Genomic DNA, 16,451 nt, shown 5'->3' with positions numbered 1-16,451 from the left:
ATGAAGATGCCCACTTCCTTGTTTTCAGGGTTCTTTGGTGATTCAGTTGTTTGCCCATTTGCTTTTTTCGATGAATAATGAATTGGGGGAGACAAGTGTCATTGTTGTAGCAGGCTGGGTTTGGATGGAAAATCCCAAGTCAATCCACCCTAATTGTGGGAACCGGTCCTAGCCAACATGGGTTAAGGGTATTTTCCAAGCTGTTAGGGCATAGATGCTCGCTGAAATTGAGGGAGGAACCGGGGAGGTGGCCTGTGTGTCACTATGGGAGGAGTGGGTAGGAGAATGGGAAGAGTGTAAGCACATAATATTAAAAGTATCGTTGTTTTTGCTATTGCTCTCTGTGTAACCTATCGTAGTTTTGGAAGGGTAAATAAAGGTTTTTTTTTTACCATACTTGTTGCTTGAGCTGCTTTTGTCCCCGTAGTTTACCTGCCAGATCATATAGACATGGTTTTAGCTCCAACACTTAATGAGGTCACCACAGCTTCGAGAGCCATGAAGAATGGCAAAATTCCAGGACCTAGTGGCATATCAGTCAGGAACTACAAGCAAGAGGGCATAGTTCACAAACATTTCTGCCTCTGAAACCCTGAAGAAATACCCCAGGATTTTGAATTTGGCACCATTATCATTAAGTAAGAGGGACATGTTGGTCGATTCTTGGTTTGGTATCATCCCCCAACTTGGGCCCTCCAAAAACAATATTTGGGGCAGACTTTACCAGCAGTAGTTAGCCCTGGACTATAGAGGCAGGCCTGCTTTGTAAGCCAATTATTGACTGTTTCCACTCCATTCTGCTTCTGTCCCTTAAAGTTTCTTGTTTCTGCCCCAAGAGCTGTCCTTATCCTGTAGACAGAAGATAAACTTGCTTTGTTCCATGGCTACAAGAGGGCAAATTAAACATCATTTAACGTGTGAAAGTAACAAATGCTACATCAAATAAATTATAATCTCTGAAGAGCAGATAGGCTTGAGGACCAGAATGAAATTTACAAAAAGAAAACTTTTTCTGAACAGCAGGAGACAGAATCATTACAACATAATGGTTTTAAACGTCTCTGAAGGAATGCATGTTGTTGGCAGGGCATGTGTCTACCAACTGCTATTTGTACTCTCCCAATTGCTTAGTACAGTGCTCTGTCCACAGTAAGTCCTCAATAAATACAATTGATTGACTGATTGAAATGCAGCTGCAAAACCGTCTCCCACCATCTAGATCCTCGGATCTCAGCTCTCAGAGCCTTGTCACTGTATAGACTCTTTCTGATAGAGTGACAGTCGCCTCTTTGGCACATAGCAAACACTTAGAAAATACCATGATTATTACCAAAGTTAGGCTGAGATACCATTATTACTAAAAGCTTAAGTCCAGAAGTTACAGTAACATAAACAAAGAAATCATATCTTTATATTAATGTCTGTTTCCCCCTCTAGACTGTAAACTCCTTGTGGGCAGGACAAGGACAAGTCTCTAGAAATAACATAGGTTAAACTTCTTCAAACTCTATATTAGACAGCACCTTCCCCAACAGAGCTTTGAAAGTCATTGCAAGAGGGGCAAGGATGCTGCCAGGATATTGTGGAAACCAACTCTTAGCCAGCCCTGCTCCATTTTGTTTTCAGACTTCATTTTGTATTTAATCTACCTTGTTTTTTCCTAAATCATGCTTCAGCCCCTCCCCTACCCCCATCAGTTAAGAAAACTTCAGCCACACTTGGATTGGATCCATTGGATTATCCAATTAAAGGCACTTGATTGGATCTTGTTGATGGTGAGCGGGAACACCAAGTCCACCACAGACTATAACTAACTACCTCTTCCACCTTTGGTGGGGAGGTTGAGCTTGCTTTCAGGGCAACAGACTTTGTCCTCACCCATGAAGATCTGTATTACCATTGCAATAATAAACCCCCTGTGCTGTGACTGCGACTTGATTCCTTTTTGTGAACCCGACTTTTGGGGGGCTCATCCAGGATCCACATGAGCTCATGGGAGAGACCAACCAGGGACTTGCAGGGACCTGCTGGCCAATCCACGGCACACACCTAGGTAAAGGAGCCTTTCGAAATCTCTCAGCAGAAAAACTCCCCGGTCCATTAAACCTCTGGCTGTGAATCCCCCTGGCCACCATGGATCCCATTCAGTCCAGCACAACGGGTAAAAAGGGGACAGACCCCATATGAACCAAAAAGGGGAATAGATCCCATAAGAACCGATAAGAGGACAGACCCCATAAGAACCGAATAAGGTGCCACATCAAATAAAGTATCTGGGGAAGGGAGAGCTGTGGGTATAACCACAGGCACTGGGAACTTAAGTTGCTGGCAGAGCGTATGAGTGGAAGTGGAGGAATTTGCTGGGCCACTTGCCCTGACTCCATTTAAGTATGTGTATCAAAAAGGATAGAGAAATAATTTTGCTGGGCAGAGGAAAGGGCAGAGTTAAAGCACGCATGGATAAACTTGTGAAGTCCATTCATTCATAGAGAAGCAGCGTGGCTTAGTGGAAAGAGCACGGGCTTGGGAGTCAGAGGGCATGGTTCTAATACCAGCTCCGCCACTTGTCTGCTGTGTGACCTTGGGCAAGCCACTTATCTTCCTTGTGCCACAGTTACCTCATCTGTAAAATGGGGATTAAGACTGTGAGCCCCAAGTGGGACTACTTGATTACCTTGTAACCTCCCCAGAGCTAAGAACAATGCTTTGCATGTAGTAAGCACTTAATAAATGCCATCATCATTATTATTATTACCTTGTATCTACCCCAGTGCTAGAACAGTGCTCAGCACTTAGTAAGCACTTACTTAACAAATACCATAATTATTAGCATTATTATTCATTCATTCAATTGTGTTTATTGAGTGCTTACTGTGTGCAGAGCGCTATACTAAGCACTTGGGAGAGTATAAAACAACAATAAATAGACACAGTCCCTGCCCACAACGTGTATGACATCAGCCTGTTATCTAGATTTCTGCCAGCAGCTCTCAGAGGCTCTGCACAAGAGTGAAGCAGGGGGACTGTGGAGGTGATCCAGGGCAGTGAGTTAGTGGTATGAGACCGACGAAGAGATAGAGGAGTGAGTGAGTTGAGTTCAGTAGGGAGGGTGGTGTTGAGAGCATCAATTTGGTCATCAAGGGAAGGTAGTTTGGGATTAATTTTTATCTAGAATTTGTTTCTAGGTTTCTTGACTGGAATTTGTAAAAGAAGTTTGTAAAAGACACAGGAAGTTGTGACTAAAATTTGGAACAAAGGGATTATTGAGATTACGATGGGATTTTAGTTTGAGAATTTTTGACTGGGAATTTTAGGGGAAATGGGTGACTGGAAGTGGTGACCATCTAGACTGTGAGCCCACTGTTGGGTAGGGACTGTCTCTATATGTTGCCAACTTGTACTTCCCAAGCGCTTAGTACAGTGCTCTGCACACAGTAAGCGCTCAATAAATACAATTGATTGATTGATTGGTGACTGATTTGGATCTTGAATTTGTTATTGAGATTTTGACTCAAATTTATTTCCAAACATGTTTGACTCATATTTGCAAGAGACACCATGGGCAGAGAAAATGTCTGTGAACTCTGTTAACACACAGTAAGTGCTCATTAAGTGGTATCTGGTAAGCGATTGTCATACGTCAAGCACTGCTGTAAACGCTGGGATGGATAATAAGTGAATCAATTTGGACACCATCCCAGTTCCTCATCAGGGATCACAATCTAACTCAAAGAGGGAACTGGTAGTGAATCCCCATTTTACAGATGAGGAAACTGAGGCACAGAGAAGTTACGTGACTTGTCCAAGGTCACCTAACAGGCAAGTGGCAGAACCGGGAGCAGACAACGGGTCTAGTGATGTCCAGGCCTGGGCTCCTGCCACTAGGCTGTGGTGCTTCTCCCCAGTCTGCAGGTTGGGCGGGTAATTTGCACATAGGAAGTCTTCCCCCTACTGGTCAGTGTGAGGTCTGCGAACCCCCGTCACGTTATGGAAGGTTCCAGAAACAGGATTTTCTCTGCTGCAAAGGCAGCTTTGGGGAAGGCCCAGCAACAAGCTGAGAAGGGGCCTGGTTGGAGGAAAGTCGTGTGGCAGGAACCCTATGAATTCGTGCCACCCCGGGGACTGAGAGCTCTGGGTTGGTCAGGATTCGTAGGAGGAGTTGATTGGTTGCAATGCGGGGGGTGGGGTGGGGTGTCAGTTAATGGGTGGGGTTTGGCGGTTAACTACAGGGTGGGTCTTTGCTGTAGTTGAGATGGAGGAGTTTGGATGTTAGAGGGGCTGCGTCCATCACAGAGCTTCAACCTGCCTCAGTCTCTTTGAGGAATTTCTTCGGGGAACTCGTGAGACGAGGAAGCCTTTGGCATTGGTGACACAGAACTGTAAGTGAAGTGTGAGATTTAGATTTAGTACAGGAAGCTATGACTGAACTTGGTAAGACAAATTGCTGACTGGATTTTGTGACTGAAAATTTTGACACCTCGCAAAGCCCATACTTCCCTCTGCTGCCTTGGTAATTTTTTCTAAAAAAAATTAAATTAATATCTCCCCACTCCTCAATAACCTCTAGTGGTTGCCGGTCCACCTCTGCATCAAACAGAAACTCCTTCTTACTCTTGGCATTAAAGCACTCAATCACCTTGCCCTCTCCTACCTTACCTCCCTCATTTCCCACTACAACCCAGCCTGCACACTTTGCTCCTCTCAATCAATCATGATATTTGGTTGAAATTTGATTGACATTTAAAGAGATTACCAGATAGGGGAAACAGAATGAAATAATGTTCACATAAATAGTGTTATTTGGGGTGCAGAGTTGACAAATACTGGGCTTAATCTTGTAGACGAGTTGTCTACACGCGCTGTCTCGAATTCCTCAACACCAACTCTCTCCTCGACCCCCTCCAGTCTGGCTTCCGTCCCCTACATTCCACGGAAACTACCCTCTCAAAGGTCACCAATAACCTCCTGCTAGCCAAATCCAACGGCTTATACTCCGTCCTAATCCTCCTCGACCTCTCAGCTGCCTTCAACACTGTGGACCACCCCCTTCTCCTCAACACGCTATCTGACCTTGGCTTCACAGACTCCGTCCTCTCCTGGTTCTCCTCTTATCTCTCTGGTCGTTCATTCTCAGTCTCTTTTGCAGGCTTCTCCTCCCCCTCCCATCCCCTTACTGTGGGGATTCCCCAAGGTTCAGTGCTTGGTCCCCTTCTGTTCTCGATCTACACGCACTCCCTTGGTGACCTCATTCGCTCCCACGGCTTCAACTATCACCTCTATGCTGATGACACCCAGATCTACATCTCTGCCCCTGCTCTCCCCCCATCTCTCCAGGCTCGCATCTCCTCCTGTCTTCAGGACATCTCCATCTGGATGTCTGCCCGCCACCTAAAGCTCAACATGTCCAAGACTGAACTCCTTGTCTTCCCTCCCAAACCCTGCCCTCTCCCTGACTTTCCCATCTCTGTTGACGGCACTACCATCCTTCCCGTCTCACAAGCCCGCAACCTTGGTGTCATCCTCGACTCCGCTCTCTCATTCACCCCTCACATCCAAGCCGTCACCAAAACCTGCCGGTCTCAGCTCTGCAATATTGCCAAGATCCGCCCTTTCCTCTCCATCCAAACCGCTACCCTGCTCGTTCAAGCTCTCATCCTATCCCATCTGGACTACTGCATCAGCCTTCTCTCTGATATTCCATCCTCGTGTCTCTCCCCACTTCAATCCATACTTCATGCTGCTGCCCGGATGGTCTTTGTCCAGAAATGCTCTGGGCATGTTACTCCCCTCCTCAAAAATCTCCAGTGGCTACCAATCAATCTGCGCATCAGGCAGAAACTCCTCACCCTGGGCTTCAAGGCTCTCCATCACCTCACCCCCTCCTACTTCACCTCCCTTCTCTCCTTCTACAGCCCACCCCGCACCCTCCGCTCCTCTGCCGCTAATCTCCTCATCGTACCTCGTTCTCGCCTGTCCCGCCATCGACCCCCGGTCCACGTCATCCCCCGGGCCTGGAATGCCCTCCCTCTGCCCATCTGCCAAGCTAGCTCTCTTCCTCCCTTCAAGGCCCTACTGAGAGCTCACCTCCTCCAGGAGGCCTTCCCAGACTGAGCCCCTTCCTTCCTCTCCCCCTCGTCCCCCTCTCTATCCCCCCATCTTACCTCCTTCTCTTCCCCACAGCACCTGTATATATGTATATATGTTTGTACATATTTATTACTCTATTTTACCTGTACATATCTAGTCTATTTATTTTATTTTGTTAGTATGTTTGGTTTTGTTCTCTGTCTCCCCCTTTTAGACTGTGAGCCCACTGTTGGGTAGGGACTGTCTCTATATGTTGCCAACTTGTACTTCCCAAGCGCTTAGTACAGTGCTCTGCACACAGTAAGTGCTCAATAAATATGATTGATTGACTGACTGGTAGACCTTTGCATCTCTACATCAACTGCTTTTCTGTCATCCCCTTGCCCACATCCTCTCCCTAGCTTGGAACTCCTCCCCTGTCCTTTATATCTGAAAGTCCACCATTCTTCCCTCCTTCACAAACCTCCTAACCTACTCAAACTTCAAAAACCTCACAAACCTCACAATCCTACTCCATCGACAGTAGGCCTTGCTTGTCTATTGCCGCCTTTCCCATATCAATCCTCCTCTCTGTCACTTGTTTCATGCCCAATTCTACAGCACTTCTATACACAGTCTTACAGTTTGCCATTTTCCTTATCTTTTCTTACTGTGTGGGTCTCTCCCTTGAGATTGTGAACTCCTTGATAGTGTCTACCAACTCTTTTGTATTGTGATAATAATAATTATGGTATTGACTGTGAGCCCACTGTTGGATAGGGACCATCCCTATATGTTGCCGATTTGTACTTCCCAAGTGTTTAGTACAGTGCTCTGCACAAAGTAAGCGCTCAATGAATACGATTGAATGAATGAATTTGTTAAGTGCTTACAATGTGCCAAGCACTCTTCTAAGCACTGAGGTAGATACAAGGTAATCAGTTTGTTCCACAGTCTTAATCTCCATTTCACAGTTAAAGTAGCTGAGGCACAGGGAAGTGAAGTATTGTACTTTCCCAAGTGCTTAGTACAGTGCTCCACACAGAGTAAACGTTCAAAAAATAGCATTGATTAATTGATTGATTGATTTTAACCGGAATTTATTTCTAGATTTGAGAGAGGAATTTATGTGGGAAATTGCTGCCTGGAAGTTGTTACTGAAATCTATGATGAAGTCGTTACTGAGACTTTGACTAGGATTCATTTCTAGAATTTTTGAGTGGAATTTTTAAGATGAATTGATGATTGGTAGTTGTGACTAAAACTTGGGACCAAGTTGTGTGAGATTTTTGCAAAAAATATTTCTATAATTTGTAACTGGGTTTTCTAAGAGACAGTAATGACTGGAAGTCATGACTGAAATTTGTTACTTGAAATTTAAATGGAATAAAGTTCTAGAAACTTTACTGAAACTTGCAAGAGAAATTGATGACTGGAAGGTATGACTGAAAACTTTTAATGAAGTTACTTATGAGATTTTGACTGGAATTTATTTCCAGAGTCTTTGCCTAGATTTTATAAGAGAAAGTGATGACTGGATTTTCTGAGATGTGTGACAAAAATTTTACTGAGACTTTGACTGGAATTTATTTTCAGAATTTTTGACTGGAACTTTGATGACAGCATTACAGAGATTTTTATTGGAATTTATTTCTAGTAATTTGAACTCAAATTTGTAAGATAAATTGGATGCCTGGACTTTGTGACAAACTTGGGATGAAGTTGTTACTGAGATTTTTGACTGAAATTTATTTCTTGACTTTTTGACTGAACTTTCTAAGAGAACTGCTAACTGGAAGTTGTTGCTTAAGCCCATGATGCAGTTGTTACCTACACTTTAACAAGATTGATGCTGGAATTTATGACTGAAAGCCGGGACCAAGTTGTAATCAACATTTTGATTAGGAAATATTTCTATAATTTTTGACTGGAATTTCTAAGAGAAAGTGATTAATGGAAGTTGCGACTGAAATTTGTAACTTTAAAGTTAACTGAGACTTTAACCGGAATTTATTTCTACAAATTTTTTGCCTGGAATTTATAAGATAAATGGATAATTGAAAGTTGTTGCTTAAATCCAGGATGAAGTCATTACTGATAGTTCGACTGGAATTAATTTCTAGAATATTTGACAGAAATATCTATGAGGAATTGATGAGTGGAAGTTGTGACTGAAACTTGGGACTAAATTGTAATTGAGATTTTGACTGGAAATTATTTGTATAATTTTTGACTGGATTTTCTAAGAGAAAGTGATAACTGGAAGTAGTGACTGAAATTTGAAACTTGAAGTTGTTCCTGAGACCATAAACTGGAATTAATTTCTAGAATTTTTTGACTAGAATTTGTGAGAGAAACTGACTGGAACTTGTGACCGAAAATTGTGATACCACTCTAGTTCATACTAGAGTCTGCTGCCCAGATAATTTTTCTACAAAAATATTCAGTCCATGTTTCCTGACTCCTCAAGAAACTCCAGTGGTTGACCATCCATCGCCACATCAAACAGAAACTCCTCATCATCAGCTTTAAAGCACTCAACCACCTTACCCACTCAATCAATCAATCGTATTTATTGAGCGCTTACTGTGTGCAGAGCACTGTACTAAGCACTTGGGAAGTACAAGTTGGCAACTTATAGAGACAGTCCCTACCCAACAGTGGGCTCACAGTCTAAAAGGGGGAGACAGAGAACAAAACCAAACATACTAACAAAATAAAATAAATAGAATAGATATGTACAAGTAAAATAAATGAATAAATAAATAGAGTAATAAATATGTACAAACATACATATATACAGGTGCTGTGGGGAAGGGAAGGAGGTAAGATGGGGGGATGGAGAGGGGGACGAGAGGGAGAGGAAGGAAGGGGCTCAGTCTGGGAAGGCCTCCTGGAGGAGGTGAGCTCTCAGTAGGGCCTTGAAGGGAGGAAGAGAGCTAGCTTGGCGGATGGGCAGAGGGAAGGCATTCCAGGCCCGGGGGATGACGTGGGCCGGGGGTCGATGGTGGGACAGGCAAGAATGAGGCACGGTGAGGAGATTAGCGGCAGAGGAGCGGAGGGTGCGGGCTGGGCTGTAGAAGAAGAGAAGGGAGGTGAGGTAGGAGGGGGCGAAGTGATGGAGAGCCTTGAAGCCGAGGGTGAGGAGTTTCTGCCTGATTCGCAGATCCTCCCTTACCTCCCTGATTTCCTCCTACAACCCAGCCCGCACACTTCACTCGTCTAGTGCCAACCCACCCACTTTACTACGATATTGCCTCTCATGCCAAACTCTCACCCACATCCTGCCTCTGGCCTGGAACAACCTCCCTCTTCACATCCGTACAACAGACAATCACTCTCCCCATGTACAAAGCCTTATTAAATGCATGTCTCCTCCAAGAAACCTTCCTTGATGAAATCCCTTCCCATATCTGCCCTCCTATGTGCGTTGTCTGTGCTCTCAGATATGAACCACTCATGCAGTTGATATTCATCCCACCCCCAGCCCCACAACACTTCCTATGCATAGCTTTACACTCCACCATTTCCCCTATTGTAATCTTTTTTAATGCCTGTCTATCTCCCCCTCAAGGCTGTGAACTTCTTAAGGGCAGGGGTCATGTTTGTTTTACTGTATTCTTCAAAGTGTTTGCTACAGTTCCCTTTACTCAGAAAATGCTCAATAAATATGATTGATTGAGTGACTGATTTTAACTGGAATATATTCCTATAATTTTTAATTTATGTAAGAGAAATTGCTGCCTTCCCCCTTCCGGTCAGCATGAAATTAGCAGATTATGGAATTGCTGACTAGACCTTGTTGAGTGAAAACTTTATCACCTCTCCAATCCATACTTCTCTCTGCTGCCCATATGTTTATCTTAAAAAAAATACGTTCATATCTTTCCACTCCTCAAGAACCTCCAAGCATTACCCATCCACTTCCATATGAAACAGAAACTCCTTTGCTGCCAGCCCTTTGCTCACATCCTTCTTCTGGCCTGGGCTTTCAGGCCATCTGATGATGGCATCTGACATCTGACAATCCTCCACAATCTTTCTCAAATCACATCTCCATGAAGGGCTCTTCCTTGCCCGGACCTTCCTTTCCCTTATCTAACCTACCCTCTGCGACGCCTATGCCCTTGAATCTTTACCCTTTAAGCCCTTGATATTCACCCCTTCCTCAGCCCCACAGCACTTATGAACATAGCCTTACACTGTCATTTCCCCGTTCTGTCCTCCATTTTGACGTCTGTCTCCCCCTCGAGGCTGAATTCTTTCAGGACAGGGACTGTGTCTTTCAGCCCTATTGTACTCACCAAAATGATTTAGTGCAGTGGTCTGGGCACAGTAAATGTTCAATAAATACCACCCATTGATCGATTAACAATTTTACATGGCACTTACTTCAAGAATATTGGGTTGAAATTTGCAAGGGAAAGCAATGACTGGAAGTTGTGATTTAAAGTTTATGCTAAGAGAGACGTCCATTTGTCTAGAATTTTTAACTGGAAGATCTAAAATAAATTGACAACTAGAGGTTGTACTGAAATTCATGAAGAAATTGTTAGTAAGATTTTAACTGTAATTAATATCTAGCTTGCTTATTGGCATTTATAAGGGGAACTGGTGACTGGAAGTTATGAATTAAAATTGTGATGCCTCAGTTCCTTATCAGGTAATGTAATCGAACTGGGAGAGAGAACAGGTAGTGAATCCCTATTTTACAGATGAAGAAACTGAGGCAGAGAGGAGTTACATGACTTGCCCAAGTTTACCCAGCAGGCCAGTGGCAGAGCAGGGAGCAGACCTCAGGGCCTGGGACTTCCGGGCCCTACTGACTGTCGGTAGGTTGGGTGGGTAATTTGCACATAGGAAGTCTTCCCCCTGCTGGTCAGTATGAGGTCTGCGGCCCCGGCAGGTTACGGAAGGTTCCAGAAACAGGGTTTACTCTGCTGCAAAGGTAGCTTTGGGGAAGGCCCAGGAACAAGCTGAGAAGGGGCCTGGTTGGAGGAAAGTCGTGTGGCGGGAACCCTATGAATTAGTGCCACCTCGGGGACTGTGAGCTCTAGGTTGGTCGGGATTCGTGGGCGGAGTTGAGAGGGATTGGTTGGATTGTGGGGGGGGCGGTGAGTGAGGGGGTTTGGCTCAACTAAAGGGCGGATCTCTGCTGTAGTCGAGAGGAGAAGCTGCCTTCTTCGAAGAGCAAGGGGCATCAAACTGTCTGGGAGTCTCTATAGGGAGTAATCTTGGGGAATTCATGAGAGGAAGACCCTATAATCATATTTACAAGAGAATTTCTTGACTAAATCCTGTTTTGCCACATATAGCCTCCCCTCTGAGTCACCTATGCACTTAGGTCTGTACCCTTTATGAGTGTTTGATATTCATTCCAACTCCAGTCCCGCAGCACTGAGGCACATATCCTTACACTATACCATTTCCTTTATCTGTAATTTATTTTAAAGGTCTGTCTCACCCTCGAGACTGTGAACTTCTTGAGGGTATAACTTTATTGTACAAAATGCTCGTTCAGTGCTCTGCACATAATAAATGCTCGATATATATGATCGATTGATTTTAACTGGAATTTATTCTTAAAGTTTTTGACCCTAATATGTAAGAGAAATTGATGCCTGGAAGTTGCAACTGTAATTTTCATTTAGAAAGCCTTCCCTCTGCTAGTCAATGTAATGTCTGCGATCAAGGCCTCAGAGGCTCCAGCAACAGGATTTACTCAGCTGCAAAAGCACATAAGAGAAGGCCCAGCAATAATCTGTGAAGGGGCCTGATTGGAGGAAAGTAGTGTGGAAGGAACTTGGTGAAATTTGTGTCATTGTCGGGAACTGCTAGCTCTGGTTTGATCTTTATTAGTGTGAGGACTTGAGAGATGTTTGATTGGGTGGGGTCTGGTGCTAACAAAAGGGAGATCTCTGATGGATTGGAGAGGAGAAGTTGGACATAGGTGGGACGTTTAGTTTAAAAAGATTAAGCCTCCGTATAGAGTCTCTATGGGTTTTCCCTTTGGTGGAATTTATGAGAGGAAGCCATTAGAATTTGTAAGTGACATTGAGGTCTGGAATTTGTGACACAAAACTGTAAATGAATTGTGTGATTTGACTCTATATCCTATACTTAGACTGTGAGCCCCATGTAGGGCAGGGATTGTGTAAAACCTGGTAATCTTGAATTTATCACAGTATTTAGCAAAGTATGCCCTTAAATACCACTATTATTATCATCAATCAATGGAATTTAAACAATGGTATTTATTGAGCACTTACTCTATGCAGAGCACTGTATTCTTATTATTGTTGTTATTATCATTAATAAAAACTCAATATTCCCAATCCAATTTTTTTCTTTTATTGTTTTGGTTTCAGGAGATAGCAACAGAACTGATCAAGAACCGAGTCAAAGAGTGCTGCCAGAAATAAAGTCTTCAGCCACTGGCCCAAGCAAGAGGGACTAAGAAAAGATAGCCTCAAATCCAAATACAGCCAAGGTACTGTTCACATTCAGGTAGTAGGTCTGGCTTTGACCAGAAAAACTAAAAATGAAGTTAAAGTCGATATTCAGAGGGGAATGGGGAGTGGTTAGGGGGAGCGTGAGGGCATGACGGGGAGGAAAAGGAGAGTTGACCTGTGTATCACTAGGGAGGAGTGGGAGGGGGAAAGAGAATAGGGCAAGGTTATAAAATTAAAGGTATTAAAATGTATAGATGTTATTTCTGCAACACATATGGGATAGAAATGGTTCAAGAAAGTCTACTTGTAGCTGTATCAGGATGCTTGAGCCGCTTTTGTCTCCATAGTTTCAGGGTACTGGCTGGACTCGTAACAGATCTGATACTGTAAGCTTCAGAACTGAGGACCAACACCAGATTTCATCAGACAGCAATGGAACCTCAGGAGCAGGAGTTCGAAATGGAGTACTGTGTGGGGCAAACTGTTGACAGCTGTTCAGTGATCAACTTAAGGCCGGATGATCCTCCGAAGGTTAAGACATGGGTAGTGGTTAAGGTGTGGGTGAAGGGTACCCGTGACCTAGAGGGTAACAGCAAGCAGGATAAGGCCAAAGCAGCTGCCCTACAGGCTTTGGCAGAGGGCCTGCATGATTTGTGGCGCACACTGGATGACAAGGACTTTGTGGTAGAAACCATTACATCATACATTTTGGCTGAAGAGGATATGGATTTCATAGGCAAGAGGTGGGGAGACAGTAGGGGGTGGGGATATAAAATAAGTAAGCAGTGGGTAGCAGACCCCAGTGGTCCCAGGATTCGTGACCCAAACGTATTACAATCTGCCTTACAGGGTTTGGTAGACAACATGCAAGATTTGTGGAATAGACTGGATGAAAAAGAGAAATTCAAGGAGCCAAGTCCTAGGGACATTATAGTTGAAAGCAGATCATTTTCCAATTTGGTCCCAGGTGACCTAATGAAATGGAAAGAGGAGAAGGTAGGAGCCAGCAGAGTGGGGGAAGAAGGAGAAACTAGAGAGTGGAGAGTGAGGAGCAATTCCCACAGGATTAGAGGCCTAAAAATGGCTCTAGTTCCCTTTCAGGCTTTAGAAGTGGACACTCAGGATTGGTGCCATATACTGGCTGAAAATGGGCAAAATCCTTGGAATTCTGTATTAGAAATGGGATTATTTCACAGTGTCAGTAGAGCTGACCCAATGAAACGGACAGGGGAGAGGGTAAGAGCCAACAGAGGTGGGGGAGATAGAGTTACGAGGGAGCAGACAGTGGACACCAATGCTCACAGTATTTGTAACCCAGAGATGCAACAACTTGCCATTGACACAGCGGAGAGACTAAGCCTAGGAAATAGGCCAGTTGTAAAAGATTCCCCTTTGAAGCCATGCTTCCCACCGAAAATTTCCAAATACATGGCTATTAAGTCGTTGGAGGGTGTGGCAGGGGGAATGTTGAAATTTGAGCCACTAATGGGTATCACCAAGGGAATTGTCCCATCAGGGTGGGAAGACACCTCCGAAGCCTGGGCCCGTGATAACCTGGATGTTGGCCAGATGCAGGTGACCCCCATCATTATAGAAGGGGCGTTTCCTCCTAAACTTAAACAGTTCCCCCTCCCTTTGGAGAGTATTGAGGAAATGACTAAGACGATATACATCTTGAAGAATCGAGGATACATAAAGCCAAATATTTCACCATCTAGTGCTCCACTGTGTCCAGTAAAGAAGCCTGATGGCACGTGGAGTCTCAATATTGATTATAGGGCCTTGAATAGAGTGACGGCTCGATTGAGTCTAGTAGAAACCACCTATCAAGATTTAGTGGATAAGATCCCAGGGAATGTGATCTGGTTCTCTGTACTGAGCATTAACAATTGGTTTTTGAGTATACCGCTCGACCCTGTGAGCCAGCCTAAAACAGCTTTTACTTGGGGGAAGCAGCAATACTGCTGGACTCGGCTGCCTCCAGGGTTTCTTAACAATGTGGCCATTTTTCATCAAGCAGTGCGGGATGTTCTCGCAGAGCTCTACCCCATGGTGGCCCAAGATAAGAATGAGCTCCTCTGCTGGGGGATTTCAGAGGAGGAGACCCGAAAGTTGACCAGGCTCATTATCCAGAGATTGAGAGATGTGGGCCTCAAGCTTGATGGACATAAAGTTCAGTTGGTTCAAAGAGAAGTGTCCTTTTTAGGAATCAGGGTTGGGCCTTGTAGATGGAGGCTGGGCCCTATCAATGTTTAAAAGATTGAAGCCTTGCATCCCGCAATCCACCTGGAATCAGTTCAACCCTTTAAGGGTTTGGTGGAGGTTTTGCTGAACATTCTGTCCTAATGCCGCTGCTCTACAAGCCCTTTATAGAAGTTGGTTAAAACACAGAGGTTTCATAGGTTGAAATAATAGCAATAATAATAATATTGCTGGTAAAGCATTTACTAGTAGGTAGCAAACACTGTGCTAGGAGCTGGAATCAAGAAAGAGAGTCTGCAGGAAATCTTTTTAAAGGCCCCAGTGTTGGTGATCCCAAGAGTGAATCTTCCAGTCATCCTTTATGGTGGAGATTGGGGCAGGGGAGTTCCTTCTTGGCAGTGGATATTCACAGGATAGACTAGTTGGGAGACCAATGCCTCCCATCATTATTCCCTGCTAGAACAGATATTTGGAGAATGCAAAAGGGGATTATTGGGAATATTTTGGGGTTTAAACAATTGACTGGAGAGTGTGATGTGACTGTACAGACACCCCACAATCCACCAGGTTTGAGCTGCCCTGGAGATTCACTCTGATCTGGAAAGACATACCTAATACTGTGATGGTGAGCTTTGGTTCTATCCAATCCCCAGGTTTGGTACCCTAAATTAATGCTAATGGATCAAGAGGCTCTGGGGATTCACTTGAGATTTAGACCCTGCTACCGTGGAGCAGGTTATTTTAAGTGTCCTCCATTCTATGCCAACCAGCTTCCCCATACACAATTCCTGTCCTGGTGATTGGACTTCCAGAGTCAGGGAACGATGCATGATTTGCCCAAGAACCACAAGTGAAAAAAGAACTATAAAAGGGAAAAACCATCCTTTTCCCATATGAAAACTAGATAGTTATTGCTACTATCATTTCCAAGGAAATACCAGAACACCAACAGCCTACCTCATCCAAATAATCCATTTTGTTGTCTCTCTGTGCCCCCGTTCAGGCAGACCTCTTTCTGGAATAATTCAGCTCCACTTATATTGCCTCTCTACTGCTTCACCTCTGCACTTGAATCCATACCCCTTAAGCGTTTTAGGTGTTCACCCTCCTCCCGTAGTACTTATGTATATGTTCTTATATTGGGTTCCTTCCCCTACTTGTAATGTATTTTACTGTCCATCTCCCTGGCTAGAGTGTAAGCTCCTTCAGGGAAAGGATCATGCCTACTTATTCTCTTGCACCACACAACCTTTCCCAACAATTATGCCAACTCGTTTCAGGTTTCTTCAGTGATTGGACTGTTTGCCCATTTGCCATCTCTAGACTATAAGCTCGTTATGGGCAGGGGAAGTGCTTAGTAAAGTGCTTTGTACATAATAAGCACTCAGTAAATGTGCTTATTGTCCAATCTAATTATTTGCCAGCACTTAGAACAGTATCTATCCCAGCTCTTAGAAGAGTGTTTGACCTATAGTAAATCCTTAAAAAATGCCACTAAGATATAAATACTATGATTGATTTATTGATAACAAATTTGGGGAGGCAAATGCCACTGTTGTACCAGACTGGATTTTGATAGAAACAAAATGGGTAAGGGGTATTTTCCAAGCTGTTGGGGCATAGATACTCGCTGAACCCCATCGGACATCTAGTCCAGTGGACGAAAGCCCTGGTGTGACAGATGGACCCTTGGAGAAGTTGCTAACATGCAGTACACGTTATTGTCTTTCT

At 44.1% G+C, this 16,451-nt stretch overlaps 2 protein-coding genes across 2 annotated transcripts in view; one reads left to right on the top strand and one right to left on the bottom strand.

Annotated features, from left to right (window-relative positions):
- GRIP2 (glutamate receptor interacting protein 2) overlaps positions 1-16,451 on the bottom strand; it is a 601,447-nt gene that overhangs the window by 308,318 nt on the left and 276,678 nt on the right. The gene's annotated exons all lie outside the window — the stretch shown is intronic.
- LOC119950340 lies at positions 4,294-16,065 on the top strand. The gene is made up of 3 exons (XM_038772647.1): positions 4,294-4,379; positions 12,435-12,556; positions 12,866-16,065. The coding sequence occupies exon 3, from the start codon at positions 12,951-12,953 to the stop codon at positions 14,772-14,774; it is 1,824 nt and encodes a 607-aa protein (XP_038628575.1). The 5' UTR covers positions 4,294-4,379; positions 12,435-12,556; positions 12,866-12,950; the 3' UTR covers positions 14,775-16,065.

This window comes from Tachyglossus aculeatus, chromosome X1 (genome assembly GCF_015852505.1).
Source record: "Tachyglossus aculeatus isolate mTacAcu1 chromosome X1, mTacAcu1.pri, whole genome shotgun sequence".
Classification (NCBI taxonomy): domain Eukaryota; kingdom Metazoa; phylum Chordata; class Mammalia; order Monotremata; family Tachyglossidae; genus Tachyglossus; species Tachyglossus aculeatus.
This window is presented reverse-complemented; position numbering and strand designations above follow the sequence as displayed.

What these genes read in the sequence shown, in the direction of transcription:
- LOC119950340 (XM_038772647.1), top strand. Translation starts at nt 12,951, where the DNA reads ATGGAACCTCAGGAGCAGGAGTTCGAAATGGAGTACTGTGTGGGGCAA.